The 14,663-nt window shown below is 42.3% G+C and overlaps 1 protein-coding gene across 1 annotated transcript in view; it reads left to right on the forward strand.

The window, feature by feature from the left end:
- FA2H (fatty acid 2-hydroxylase) overlaps positions 1 to 14,663 on the forward strand; it is a gene marked incomplete at both ends in the record, with an annotated part of 55,182 nt that overhangs the window by 40,305 nt on the left and 214 nt on the right. The window contains 2 exons of the mRNA XM_081335680.1: positions 1,835 to 2,007; positions 12,394 to 12,646. Coding sequence (XP_081191806.1) covers positions 1,835 to 2,007; positions 12,394 to 12,646 — 426 coding nt within the window. The remainder of the gene's footprint in view (positions 1 to 1,834; positions 2,008 to 12,393; positions 12,647 to 14,663) is intronic.

Here is a 14,663-nt window from a genome sequence, read left to right on the forward strand (position 1 = left end):
GCTCATTCTCTTTAACACCTTTGCAACTGATGGCAGGGGGGTTTTAGTCTGGGGGGGGGAAGGCAATGGCTGTCAGTAGATCCCAACCAGGCCTGGAGCGAGAGAATTGCTGTTGTCCGAGGCTCTGATGCCCAGAGATGGACACAGAAGGGAACCTGTCTGGTCTCCTGCTCCCCTGATTTTTTGTCTTCGGTTGGTCCGAGGCGGCGGCAGCCCCGTCTCTCCCTTGTTCTCCCTGGAGTGTCTGGCTTGGATGTCCTGCACCAGCTGAAGCCCTTCCCTGCCAGCCTCCCAGACCAGGACTCTGCCCTCCAGCCACTCTCAAGGGCAGTCCTGGGTCCCGCTTGGGGCTCTAGGAAAAATTGGCAAAAGGTCATCCTCTGTGTGCGCACACACGCATGCAGACACACACACACACACACACACACACACACACACACACACACAATGTTCCAGTTTCATCAGAGAGGCGAAGAGCTTCGGGAAGTTCCCAGGGACAGAAGTGGCCTTCTTGATGTTGGGATGATTTGATAGCCGACTTCTAGTACTTGAAGGGCTGTCAGAGAGAAGAGGGGACTGACGTATTCTCCAAAGCCCCAGAGGGCAGGACGAAAAGGGTGGGAAAGCTGTTAAACAGGGATCCAACCCAAAATTAAGGAGAAATGTTGTGTCAGGGAGAACAATTATCCAGTGGAAGAGCTTGTCTCCAGAAGTTGTGGATTCTCCATCACAGGAGTCTTTTAAGTAGAGGCTGGTCCGGAATGGTATAAGGTCTCCTGCTTGATCAGGGGTTGGATTAGAAGACCTCCAAGGTCTTACTCTATGTCTGTGGTGGCAAACCTAAGGCACGTGTGCCACAGGTGGCACACAGAGCCCTCTCTGTGGGCACGCACACCGTCGCCCCAGTCCTAGGCCTTCAGCTGGGTTTTATAAAACCTTTTCGCTTTAGGCCTCTGCCGCCATGTACAAAACAAAAAGGTTCAATCAATCAATTTCAGCCTCTCGTGGGAAAAAAAAGATCTTGCAAAGTTGGAATTGATTGATTGAACTTTTTAGTCCCACCCAGTCTGCCGTTAGCACTGCAGCCACGCCCACCCAATGGGCCACGCTCACCCAATGGGCCACACCCACCCAGCACCCGACAATACATAGGTGGGTTTTGGGTTGCAGTTTGGGCACTCGGTCTCTAAAAGATTCGCCAGCACTGCTCTATGTTCTATGTTGCCCTGCCTGATTTCCTACATTGAGAAGCAAAGGTTTTGCTCTCTGCTGCCCCCTATTGGAGAAGACGCCAGAGAGCAAAGGAGGGACCAGGAGGGCCACCCACCTCTCCTCATGCCTTGGAACCTGCTTGATGAAGTCCCAGATTCCCAAGCCCCCAAACGCCAGCCTTTTCTGATCCCCAGCAGCAAATACGCATTTATCAGCCTTATTAGTTCTCGTCCTGGGAATGGAACCAGGCCCAATAGAGCTTTGAGGGCCCTGCCTGGTGGGACTCGGATCCTAAGGCTGAAGGAGAACTCAGTCAGGCCCCCTTGAAGACCAAATGGCTCTGATTGGGGTTTAGAAGCAGAGCCAAAGCAGAGAGGGGTGTCTCTCCACTGCTTTGAGGCGTGTGGTAGCTCAGTTGAACCTCCCTCTCTCTGAGCAGTCTACCTCGGGCTACTGGAGGCTGGGGCAAGCAGAGCATTGCATTCACATCCTGTTTCTGGACTTCCTAGACAAGACCTACCTGGCTGGCTTTTCTTGGAAATAAGACTTCACTGGTTTGTGCTGTGCTTCAGGGGGGCCATTCCTGCTCTCACCCGTTGCCTGTTTTCTGCCCTCTGCATAGCCTATGCCATCCCTGTTCACAAGTCCTGGTTCCCGCTGCTCTGTCTCCTGGGCATATTCATCTGGTCCCTGCTGGAGTATCTCATTCATCGCTTCCTCTTCCACATGAACCCTCCAGCCAGCAAGTACTACCTGATTACCTTGCATTTCCTGTTGCACGGCCAGCATCATAAGGTAGGGAGTGGGGGGGGTTGGGCAACTGGGGTTGGGCAACTGGTGGTGGCAGCTTGGGGTGACCCAACATCTGGTGAGGCAGGCCCAGCTCAGCAGCAGCCCCAAGGCTTAGCCCAGCAGTGTTGCGCATTGGAGAGGACTTCCAAAATTGTAAAACTGCCATGGGAAAGTCATAGCCGTGGGAAAGTCATAGCCAACTTGATGAGTTTCAGGATGTTCTGTGCCTGATTAAATTGTTGCCCAATTTTTTTTTAAAGTTTTGATTATTATTTTTCATTCTCTACTTACATATGTTAATTTTTCAAACAGCGTGCGAGCTGGGTTCATAACACGCTGATACATGTACAGATTCTACTCTTTGGTTCTCTCTTCCAACCATTTGTAAAATAGGTTCCAGCTTTTAATAGTATTCTGTTTCTTCTTTGTCTTTTAATCTCATGGTTAATCTGTCCATCTCTGCGCATTCCAATATCTTCTTTATTACCTCTTCTGACGGTATTTGTTCATTTTTCCAGCATTGTACATAAATTATTCTTGCTGCAGTTACAATATGTAAAACCAAATATAAATTTTGTTTGATGGTCTTTTCTGGTAATAAAATAAATTTCAGGTTTAAATGCTACACGTTCTCCTAACATTTTTTTCTAGCCAAGTATGTATTTTTTTCCAATCAGCCTTTACTTTGTCACATGTCCACCAAATATGATAATATGTACCTAAATTATGTTTACATTTCCAACATTTACCTGATACATTTTTAAACATTTTTGCTAATCTAGCTGGGGGTAAATGCCATCTATAAAACATTTTATACAAATTTTCTTTGTATTTTTTTTATTTTAATTCCATTTATATCCCGCCCTTCTCCGAAGACTCAGGGCAGCTTACAAGCTTAGCAGTAGCCTTCATTCTATGTATATGCCTGCTTATTAGGGCTTTCACACACACACACACACCCCAAGCGGCATTATTACAAAGTCAGCTTAATTGCCCCTAACAATCTGGGTCCTCATTTTACCTACCTCGGAAGGATGGAAGGCTGAGTCAACCTTGAGCCTGGTGGGACTCGAACCTGCACTAATGGCAGGCAGCTGGTGTTACGTAAGGAGGCATTAGCCCACTGCTCCACCAAGGTTGTCAATTTATAATTTCTCTCCCACAATTTTTGCCATTCTTCTAGATCTATGTTATAACCAAAGTTTTCCGCCCACATTGTCATTGTCCCTTTAATTTGTTCACTTTCCATCTCTAAAGTTAACAGAAAATTATACAATTTTTTAATTAATTTCTCATCAGAAGTTAATAATATCTTATCAAACACATTTTGTTCTTTATAAAATCCATACATTTTCATACCTTTTTCATATCTGTTTTGTATTTGTAAGCGTATCCACCATGACATGTTGATACCCTGAGGTTCCAGTTCTTGTCTCGATTTTAATGTCCCATCAATATTTAAAATGTGTCTATACGTCCAAGTTTTTTCAAAATCTAACAAGTTTACATGTGAAAATGCTTCAATTGTTGATAACCACCCTGGAATTTTTTACATATATTTTCATTTTAATTTTTTCCCATACTGTTATCAAAGCATTTCTAATACAATGGTTTTGAAAATATCCATGAATGTTGTTTTTCCCATACCACAAAAACACGTGCCATCCCAGCTGTAAGTCATGTCCCTCCAAGCATACCAACCTTTTATTCCTAAGCATTATCCATTCTTTCACCCATGTCAATACAGATGCTTGATAGTACAAAGCCCACTCAGATAAACCAAAACCTCCATTTTCTTTAGTATCTTGCAAAGTTTTCCTCTTTATTCTCGCTTTTTTCCCTTGCCATACAAACTTCAAAACTAAAGAATTCAACTCTTTAAAAAAAATTCCCCCAAGTTTTATCGGAATTTATCTGAAACAAAAATAGAATCTTAGACAATATATTCATTTTAATTGTAGCCTACCCTTCCTAATAGAGACAATTTTAAATTCTTCCATTTTTCCAGGTCTAACTTTATTTGTTTCAATAACCTTGTATAGTTATCTTCTTTTAATGTTGAACATTTAGCTGATAAATACATACCGAAATATTTTACTTTTTTCACTATCTGTACCTCTGTCACTGCTGATATTCGACTTTTTTGCTTATCCATAACATTTTTAACTATTATCTTAGTTTTTCCTTGTTTATTTTTAATCCTGCTACTTCACCATATTGTTCTAATTTTCCCCACAATTTTGGAATCATCTCCAAGGGATCTTCCAAAATAAATACCAAATCATCAGCAAATGCTTGTAATTTATATGTTTCACCCTTTATCTCCAAACCTCTAATTTCTGCATCTTGTCTTATATTCCGATTTAAAACCTCCAAGGTGAAAATGAATAATAGAGGAGATAGAGGACATCCTTGCCTTGTGCCTTTCCTTATTTCAAAACTCTCAGTACAATCTCCATTCACAATCACTTTGGCGGTTTGTTTATTATATATTGTCTTTACCATATTTATGAAGTTCTGTCTAAAATCCATTATTTGTAATTGATGAATCCAAAACTGCCATGAAAGATTGTCAAATGCCTTTTGAGCATCTAAAAATATTAATGCCATTTGTTTCCCTGGATGTAATTGATAATATTCCAATACATCTAGTATCATTCTTAAGTTATTTTTAATTTTGGTAAAAAGCCATTTTGATCCGGGTGAATAAATTCAACCAGATATTTTTTCAGTCTCTCCACCATTATTGAAGTAAAAATTTTATAATCCACATTAAGTAGTGAAATCGGTCTATAATTCTTAATCTGAGTCAAATCTGAATCATCTTTTGGTATTAAGGTAATGTTTGCTTCAATCCACGTCATCGGCATTTTAGCTTCTGATAAAAGACTATTGCAAACATCTTTCAACAGATCACTTAATATCTCTTGTAGACTTTTGTATAGTTCTGCCGGAAGTCCATCTGGGCCAGGAGCTTTACCATTTTTATGTCTCTTTATAGCCTCTGTTATTTCCATCATTGTAACTCCTTCATCTAGCATATTTTTAAATGTCTCTGAAATCTTCGGAAGGTTACTATCTTTCAAATATTTTACAGTTTTCTCTCTTGAAGTCTCCTTTTTATCATACAGATCCTTATGGAATTCTTTAACTATCTTTTTTATTTCTTCATTTTTATATTGTAAATGACCTTTCCCATCCAATAGATTATGTATCATTTTTTTTTCTTTCTGTTTTTTAAGTTTGTAAGCTAACCACCTTCCCGGCTTATTAGCATTTTCAAATAAATTCTGCTTCGCTCTTTTTATCTGTTCTGCCATTTTTTCTGAATCTAACAAATTTAATTTATGTTTTATTATATCCATATCTCTTATTAAAGTCTTTTTTGTGGGTTCTTTTGCAATTCCGATTCTAACTTTCCAAATTCTTTTCTTAATAATACATATTGCTGTTTTCTCTGTTTATTTTTCCTTGCCATATACGATGTAGCTATACCTCTAAAATGTGCTTTAGCTGTGTCCCATAGATTTTGTATCGTAGTATCTTCTTTCTTATTTTCTTTATAAAAAAGTTCCATTTCTTTTTTTGTTAACTCTATAAATTCTTTTTCCTTTAATATAGAACAGTTTAAAGTCCATCTGAGCCTTTTTTGTATCCCTTTCCAAGTCATTTTCAGAGGGTTATGATCTGCCCATGTGCCTATTTCTATTTCAATGTCCTGCACATTCATTCTCAAATCAGCAGTCATCCAAATCATATCAATTCTTGACCAGGATTTCTGGCTATTTGAATAAAAAGTATATTGTAATTTTTGTGGATTTATTTCCCTCCAAATATCTTGAATTCCAATTTCTTCTGCCATATCAAAAAATGTCTTAGGTAGTCTTCCTCTACCATTTTTCCTTGTTTTGTTACTTTCATAATCAATTTTTCCATCTTTTATTGCATTAAAATCTCCTAGTAAACAAATATTTTGATACTCCATTTCTATTATTTTTCTATGTAGATTTTTATAGAACTTTTCTTGATTGTCATTTGGTGCATAAATTGCCACTAATAATATTTGCTTTTGCTGCAGATAAATTTCTACCATTAATATTTTTCCTTCTTCATCTGAATATATCATTTTCAAATTTATTGTCTCTTTAATGTATAGAGCTACTCCTCTTTTTTTCTGTTGTGCTGACGCATAGTAAAGTTTTCCGATCTTTGAATATTCCAATAGTTTATAACGTTGTGCTTTTATATGTGTTTCTTGCAAACAAATTATATCCAAATTCAATTTCCATTGTTTCCTAAAAAATCTTGTTTCTTTTAATTGGGGAGTTCAATCCATTTATGTTTACTGAAAAGATTCCACTTTCTTTATCCATTTCCATTTACTTATATTTCGGTCTAACTGATCTAGTAGTTCTTTGTTCTCTAGCGGGTCCCTCATCCTCCCCCTTTTGGAGACCCTCCTCTTTCTGTTCTTTGTGCAGTAGCTCCTTGAGTCCTCTCTTCTGTTTGTTTCTGCTCCTTACTCTCCCCTTGACCTCTTTTTACTCCTTCATCCAAAATTAACCTATTCTTCTCTTCAAAATCTGCTTTCCAAATTGAGTCAAGTCTATACCTTGTATTGTTCCAGTTTATTATGATACCTTCTGGCATCAACCATCTAAAGTTTATGACATTGGCAATCAATTTCGTAGTCAAAAAATGGTACTGTCTTTGTGAATCTCTAGCTCTCTTAGGTATCTGTTTTAAGACCACAATTTCTTTATTTTTATATTGTATTGGTTCATCTCTAACTTTCCGTAGTATTTCATCTCTTGTTGTCTTCTTTGTAAACCGCACATGTACTTCTCTTGGAAACTTATTTCTTCTTGCATAGCTTGAATTGAAGCGAAATATCCCATCTAATTCAAGTTGGATTTCTCCTCTGTCCGCCTTCAGAGCCTCCTCCAAGAGGTCAATAATCACCTCCTCTATATTTTCCTCTCTATCTTCAGGAATATTTTGAGATCTTAAATAATGTTCCGCTTTTTCCATCTCTAGAATCTTAATTGCGTTATCTAATTTTTCATTTTCTTGTAGTAACGTTTCTATCTTTTTGTCATTATCATCTGTTTTTTCTTCAATCTTATGTATCTTCTGTTGGTTTTTTTATTATCATTTGATTTTGAATTTCCAATTTTCCCTTTATATCCAAAAATTCTTCATTTAACTTCTCCAATGTTGCTTGTGTGCTCTTATGATTCTGTTGTGACTCTAAATGGTTCCTTTCCAAAGTCTCTTGATTCTTTAACATAAGATCCTGAAGAAATTTTAATGAAGTCTGTGTTTCACCTTGAGTTGTGGTCTTTTCCCTTTGCAGCATAGCTTCAATAGATCCCTGTGTTGTAGGACTAGATTGTCCTACTGAGGGTGCAGAAGAGGTTTTTTTCCTAAGTCTAGTAATGTTCAATGAAGTCATTTTGAAGTTTACAGTCTATAGCCAAAACAATGTCTGTTTAAGTTTAGTCAAATTCAATAGAAGTAACTTTAAGTTTCCATATCATAACAAAACAGCTGCAGCTGTTCTTTCCAAGGTTAAACTTTCAATCAACAGAGCATGTTGTAAAAATTTTGTTCTCTTTTTTTCACCACTAGATGTCCTCCTTGGCTTATTTATCAATGTCCAGTATTTTTTAACAAAGAGCCTCTCCCCCCCCCCCCCGATAATTACCCACCGCTCGTAAATCTTCTGGTGGTCTTTGCTTTCCAGCTCTTTCCAATTGGGCCCAACATTTATAGTCCTCTAAGAGAAGAAAAGTAAACATCTTGCTCACCCAGCTTCAACACGCAGTTGAAATTCTGCTGTTTTTTAAAAAAATCCTTTGCTCCCTGCCAGAGACCTCTATGGCCGAAGATATAGAGCCTTGGTGGAGCAGTGGGCTAATGTCTCCTTAAGTAACACCAGCTGCCTGCAATTAGTGCAGGTTCGAGTCCCACCAGGCTCAAGGTTGACTCAGCCTTCCATCCTTCCGAGGTAGGTAAAATGAGGACCCAGATTGTTGGGGGCAATAAGCTGACTTTGTAAAAATGCTGCTTGGGGGGGGGGGCGAAAGCCCTAATAAGCAGGCATATACATAGAATGAAGGCTATTGCTAAGCACATTGATTTGTGCTTAGATTGTAAGCCGCCCTGAGTCTTCGGAGAAGGGCGGGATATAAATGGGATCTAAATAAATAAATAAATAAATAAAATAAAACAGCCTTTTCCTTCGTTTCGTTTTCCAGAGGGTCCTACAGTTCGCTTCGATTGGGTGCCCCCTGATCTGAGCTCCTGAAGTATCTCTCCTCCTTCATTGCCCCTCCAGGGCAACTTTCTGACCCTTTAAGGGTTGCTAGATGAAGAAAAACCAAGCTGGAAAGCCGAGCACTGACTTTCCCAACTTGTCCTGATGCTGCCAAAACAGGAAGTCGTTGCCCAATTAATTCTGCCCAACAGCCTCAGCTCGTTCTCTCCCAATTTGTTCCTGAGGTTTACTTCAGGTTATTTAAGACTGGGTTTGCCAGAGGCTGGGTTACTGTTCCCATTAATTGCCTCTCCACCTGCATGGGGAGAGCAAGATACACCGAGTGGCCCCTGGGGGGGGTAGGTATCTACAGGACCGGCTGTTCTTTTCCGGGTGCACCCCTCCCTCCTTTCCCACCCACCTAATTTTATCAAGAGGCCTAAGCTTCTGTGAAATTACATCATAGGAATCATCTGTGCTTATGAGTCAGTCTTCTGCCACATTTGGCCAGCCTGATTGCAATTTAGGCATGTTGAGGCTCTGCAAAATTCAACACCCTTGCTTGGCATTTTAATGCTCAAAGCAGGAAGAAGTCAAAAAGCATTTGATTCCTGCCCCCTGATGATGCCACCACTTCCTGTCAGGGTGGGGAGGGTGGGAAGACCCATTTCCATTTTAGAGAAACCAAGATCAAAAAGAAGTCCTATTTGTCACAGATAGAACCCCTAATGGAGTTACTGCAAGGTTATTAGAGACAAGAGCCAGAGTGTTCATTGGGGGGGTGAGGGTCAAAAAAGTCAAAATGTTGGCCTTGCAGGATCCAAAGCTCATCCTTTTTATTGATTTTCTAATTTTACATTTAAGTATTTAAAAAGCAATGTGGCGGCTGGGTTAATCAGTAATTCAATAACATTCAAATATCTTTAGTACAAGTCTCAAACTACTGCATTAAATATTTCTTCTCTTTTCCCCTTAGTATTTACTGTCTCATGTTTAAACTAATACAATTCTTATTATATCAATTAGATAAAAATAACATTCTTACATTTATCAATATTTTTTAGCTTATACATATCCTGGTTATTTTAACATTCAGTCTTTATAAACAGTATCCTAATTCAGGCATGTCAAACTCGTGACGTCGCGTGACGTATCGCGACTTTTTCCCCATTGCTGGCAATAGGGAGGGCGCGGTTTAATTGTGATGGATCTGGCCCACGGGCTGGCAGTTTGACATGCCTGTCCTAATTAGTTTTTCCCAATTTTTAGTTTCCCATTAATATTTAAATTTAACATTTAATATTTATAATTTCCCAGGGCTTTTTTTCTAAAAAAAAAAAAGTTGCTGGAACTCTCATCTTGGTGGGCGCAGGAGGTGGGGGGTGGGGTGGGCGGCGCTGCTGCAGTCACAGGCATGAGTGGTGTTGGTGGCGGGCTGCCCCCCGGGGCCTGAGCCGGTGCAGCTGGTGCTGTGGGAGCAGCAGGGCCTGCTCTATACAGCGGGGCTGCGTGGGGCGGGCGGCGGAGGCGTGGCGGGCCAGGCGATGCAGGGCGGCCACTTAGGCATGCAGGGCGAGGCGACAGTGCCGCAGGTCCAGCACTGGGTAGACCACCAGCCTGGCTAACATGGGTGAGCACAAGGAAGGAGTGTACATGGACTCCGCAGAACCCACCTCCCACTCCTTGTCCTCACTTACCTAGTTGAGATGGTGGAGTTAGGCAGCCAACACACCTTCGCTGCAGACAACTTGCCGGTGCAATGTTTGCCGGCCGGATTTTTTGGCGCGCTCAGCAGCAATTCCTATTGGCTTTCGAGTAGCATAGCTTGTGGGAGGGAGGAAGTAGCATAGCTTGTACAAAAGCTTTTTTGTGTGTGTGCAAAAAAAAAAGGTGCCGGAACACCATTCAGAGCGTTCAGTGAGAAAAAAGCCCTGCTTTTATGTTTTAATCTTATGATTTTAAAAATATATTTTTTTCTATTGTAAGTTACCCGAAACCTCACCATGTGGATTGCATACAAATATTATATAATCGGTAAATAAAGTTAGAACATATGTTAAATATACATCAAATGATAATATGCTTCCCTACAAAGTCAATTCTTGCTCAATGACAAATCAAGGTGTTAACTCGGAAAGGCAAGAGGAAAATCTAGAAGAGGTCTGTGCAACTTGTAGAAGGGAAAGGCCCACACTGATAAATTAAAAATCTTTGTGGTCTGCAAGGGAATGCTGGTGGGCTAATCAATGATTTGGTGACTAGACGAGCACCTGCAGTGTTGGAGCTCGTGGTCATGGTAAGCCATGGAGACACTAGGCAACAACCTTTAGGGCAGTGGTGGTGGTTTTATTACTTTTTTTTAAAAAAAGTCTGTGCTCTGTCCAAGGGTGCTTGGCAGGCTGCATGTACAGGCCTGGTCTAGAATTTATTTTGGAGCATTCAACTATCTAGAGCAGGCATGTCAAACTCATTTTGTTTGAGGCAACTTCTTATAAAAGAATTGCCATTAATTTGTTTTAATAAAATAGTTTAAATCAATTTTTCACTTCATTTCAAATTAAATGAATTATATTGGTTGACAATGAGATGATTTTTTTAGTACAATTGCCAAATGCAATAAACTGGTTTTAGGTATATGTTACTGGAAGGAAAAAGCAATCCCTGCTGCGTTACTGATCCCAGAGAAGCATTTGCATGTATGCAGGTATCCTTAGGGTGCCATAGTTATGGATGAGAAATATTGGTTGCAAAGTTGGCATTTCTGGATGTAATACAGATATTTTGGACGTATTTTTGTTTCTTTGCATGTTTGATATTTTTAAAAAGGCATATGCTACTGACTACACTTATGCACATATGCAACATCTTTTGCTAGAATACATGATCACTGCTTGTCCAGAATGTGAAAAGTGAAAGATTGTGACTAAACAAAATTTTAATGTACAGATAATACCACCAGAAACTCCCCCTCCACACCCACAGCATCCAATCAAAGCACAGATTGCCTCATGCAGGAGCCAGTACTCTGATACCAATCTTCCACAATTATGTGTTCTGGCTTGCTGCGTAATACCACTGCTCCAGCTACTAAATTTAAATACCTTAATGTAGCCCAGGGGTCTTCAATCTTGGCCCTTTTATGACTTGTGGACCAACTTCCAGAATTCCTCAGCCAGCTTGCCTGGCTGAGGAATTCTGGGAATTGAAGTCCACAAGTCATAAAAGGGCCGAGTTGGAAGACCCCCTGACGTAGCCCAAGGCTGGGTCTGTCAATATTTGGTCTTTCACTGCCCCAGTTCTCCACTTCTGTTACATGTTTCCCTTCTCCCCCCTTTCATCGTGCAGTTCTTTCACTTTCACTTTCATTCCCTGCTCCTGCCCCAAGTCTGCAGTCTTTGGTGGGGGTCTCCCCACGTTGGTTCCTCCATCCAGACTGGGGTGTGAGGCCAGCCAAACCCACCTCGGAATCGTGGAAACCTTAATAGCAGAGAAATGTACACCCCTCCATAAAGGCAGCGGCAAAGCGTCCCCCAGGCAAATGGAAGATGAATTCCCAAGCCGCCTGAGAAAGGAGAGGAACAGTTGCCCTTTCTGCAGCAGGAAAACATGAGAAACATGCTGCAATCCTCCATCGAAGATAAATGGTGGGAGGCGATAGTTGGACCAGACCAGGGGTAGGCAACCTCGGCTCTTTTATGACTCATGGACTTCAACTCCCAGAATTCCTGAGTCATCATAGCAAAGCACCAGAAGGCAGGACAAGAAGCAAATGGATGGAAACTAATCAGGGAGAGAAGCAGACTAGAACTAAGGAGAAACTTCCTGACAGTGAGAACAATTAATGAGCGTTGCCTTCAGAAGTTGTGGGTGCTCCATCACTGGAAGCTTTTAAGAAGAGACTGGACAGCCGCTTGTCTGAAATGGTATAGACTAGAGCCTCCTGCTTAAGCAGAGAGACTAGAAGACCTCCAAGGTCCCTTCCAACTCTGTTATTCTGACCAACTCCCAGAGTGGCTGGCTGTGGGAATTCTGGGAGTTGACGTCCACACGGGCTTCAAGCTGCAGAAGTTGAGAAACCCACAGTTCTCTCTCTGCTGAGATCTCATTTTCTCCCCTGTCCTTTCTTGCAGTCCCCGTTCGACAGATCCCGCTTGGTATTCCCACCTGCGCCAACCTCCTTGTTCATCATCTTCTTCTACTTTCTTGCTCATGTGGTTTTTCCTGGAGAATTTGGGCTCTCTATCCTGTGTGGAGGAATCCTTGGCTACATTATTTACGACATGATGCATTATTACTTGCACTACGGCTCGCCTAAAGAAGGCACCTACCTCCACAGTCTGAAGACCTATCACATCAAGCACCACTTTGAACACCAGAAAGCAGGTGAGGATGGGCCCTGGGGAGGGGAGGGGGAGGGGGAGGGGGAGGGAGTTGAAGGATGCAGCTGGCCTTTGGGTTCTCTTCCTTTGCTCTCAAGCATCTGGGTTTCCAGAAGCCAAGCTAAGTCAGTACAGATAGTTCTCAACTTAACCATCATTCGTTTAGTGACTGTTTGAAGTTACAACACTGGGAAAAAGGGACTTATGACCATTTTTCATACTTATGACCTTTGCAGCCTCTCCATGGTCACGTGATCAAAATTCAGATGCTTGGCAACTGACTCATATCTGTGACATTTGCAGTGTCCCGGGGTCATGTGATGCCCTTTTGCAGCCTTCTGACAAGCTAAGTCAATGGGGAAGCCAGTTCCACTTAACAACCACGTTACTAACTTAACAACTGCAGTGTTCACTTAACAAATGTGGCAAGGAAGGTCATAAAATGGGGCAACATTCACTTAACAACTGTCTTGCTTAGCAATGGACATTTGGGGCTCATTTGGGGTCATAAGTCAAGGATGTAATATTTTTAGACATGGGGCGTCTTCTACTTTGCTACCATGTTCTGAGCTCGATGCTGGAAACGTTTTTCCCGCACTGTTCCCCAAAGTTGGCAGTTCTTGGCCTCGAAACTCATAGTGGTTGGCCAGCCACGCTCTAAGGCATATAAGTAATCCTCAGCTTACAGCTATTCGTTTAGTGACCATTTGACGTTACAGTGGCATTGAAAAAAGTGACTTACAACTGATCCTTGCACTTTACAACTGTAAAGGAGAAATATCCTGACAGTTAGGACAATTAATCAATGGAACGACCTGCCTCCTAAAGTTGGGAATGCTCCAACACTGGAGGTTTTTAAGAAGAGATTGGACAGCCATTTGTCTGAAATGGTACAGGGTTTCCTGCCTGAACAGGACTAGAACAGGGGTAGGCCACCTGGGCTCTTTTATGACTCGTGGACTACAACTCCCAGAATTCCTGAGCCAGCATGGCTCAGCTTGGAAACCTCTCCCTTTCCCCTCAGCATGGCTGGCTCAGGAATTCTGGGAGTTGAAGTCCACAAGTCATAAAGCGGCCTAGGCCTAGGCCAGGGGTAGGCCACCTGGGCTCTTTTATGACTCGTGGACTACAACTCCCAGAATTTCTGAGCCAGCATGGCTCAGCTTGGAAACCTCTCCCTTTCCCCTCAGCATGGCTGGCTCAGGAATTCTGGGAGTTGAAGTCCATGAGTCATAAAGCGGCCTAGGCCAGGGGTAGGCAACCTTGGCTCTTTTATGACTCGTGGACTTCAACTCCCAGAATTCCTGAGCCAGCATGGCTCAGCTTGGAAACCTCTCCCTTTCCCCTCAGCATGGCTGGCTCAGGAATTCTGGGAGTTGAAGTCCACAAGTCATAAAGCGGCCTAGGCCTAGGCCAGGGGTAGGCCACCTGGGCTCTTTTATGACTCGTGGACTACAACTCCCAGAATTTCTGAGCCAGCATGGCTCAGCTTGGAAACCTCTCCCTTTCCCCTCAGCATGGCTGGCTCAGGAATTCTGGGAGTTGAAGTCCATGAGTCATAAAGCGGCCTAGGCCAGGGGTAGGCAACCTTGGCTCTTTTATGACTCGTGGACTTCAACTCCCAGAATTCCTGAGCCATCATGGCTCAGCTTGGAAACCTCTCCCTTTCCCCTCAGCATGGCTGGCTCAGGAATTCTGGGAGTTGAAGTCCACAAGTCATAAAGCGGCCTAGGCCTAGGCCAGGGGTAGGCCACCTGGGCTCTTTTATGACTCGTGGACTACAACTCCCAGAATTTCTGAGCCAGCATGGCTCAGCTTGGAAACCTCTCCCTTTCCCCTCAGCATGGCTGGCTCAGGAATTCTGGGAGTTGAAGTCCATGAGTCATAAAGCGGCCTAGGCCAGGGGTAGGCAACCTTGGCTCTTTTATGACTCGTGGACTTCAACTCCCAGAATTCCTGAGCCAGCATGGCTCAGCTTGGAAACCTCTCCCTTTCCCCTCAGCATGGCTGGCTCAGGAATT

This window comes from Vipera berus (assembly GCF_964194415.1).
Source record: "Vipera berus genome assembly, chromosome: 10".
In the NCBI taxonomy this organism is placed as follows: domain Eukaryota; kingdom Metazoa; phylum Chordata; class Lepidosauria; order Squamata; family Viperidae; genus Vipera; species Vipera berus.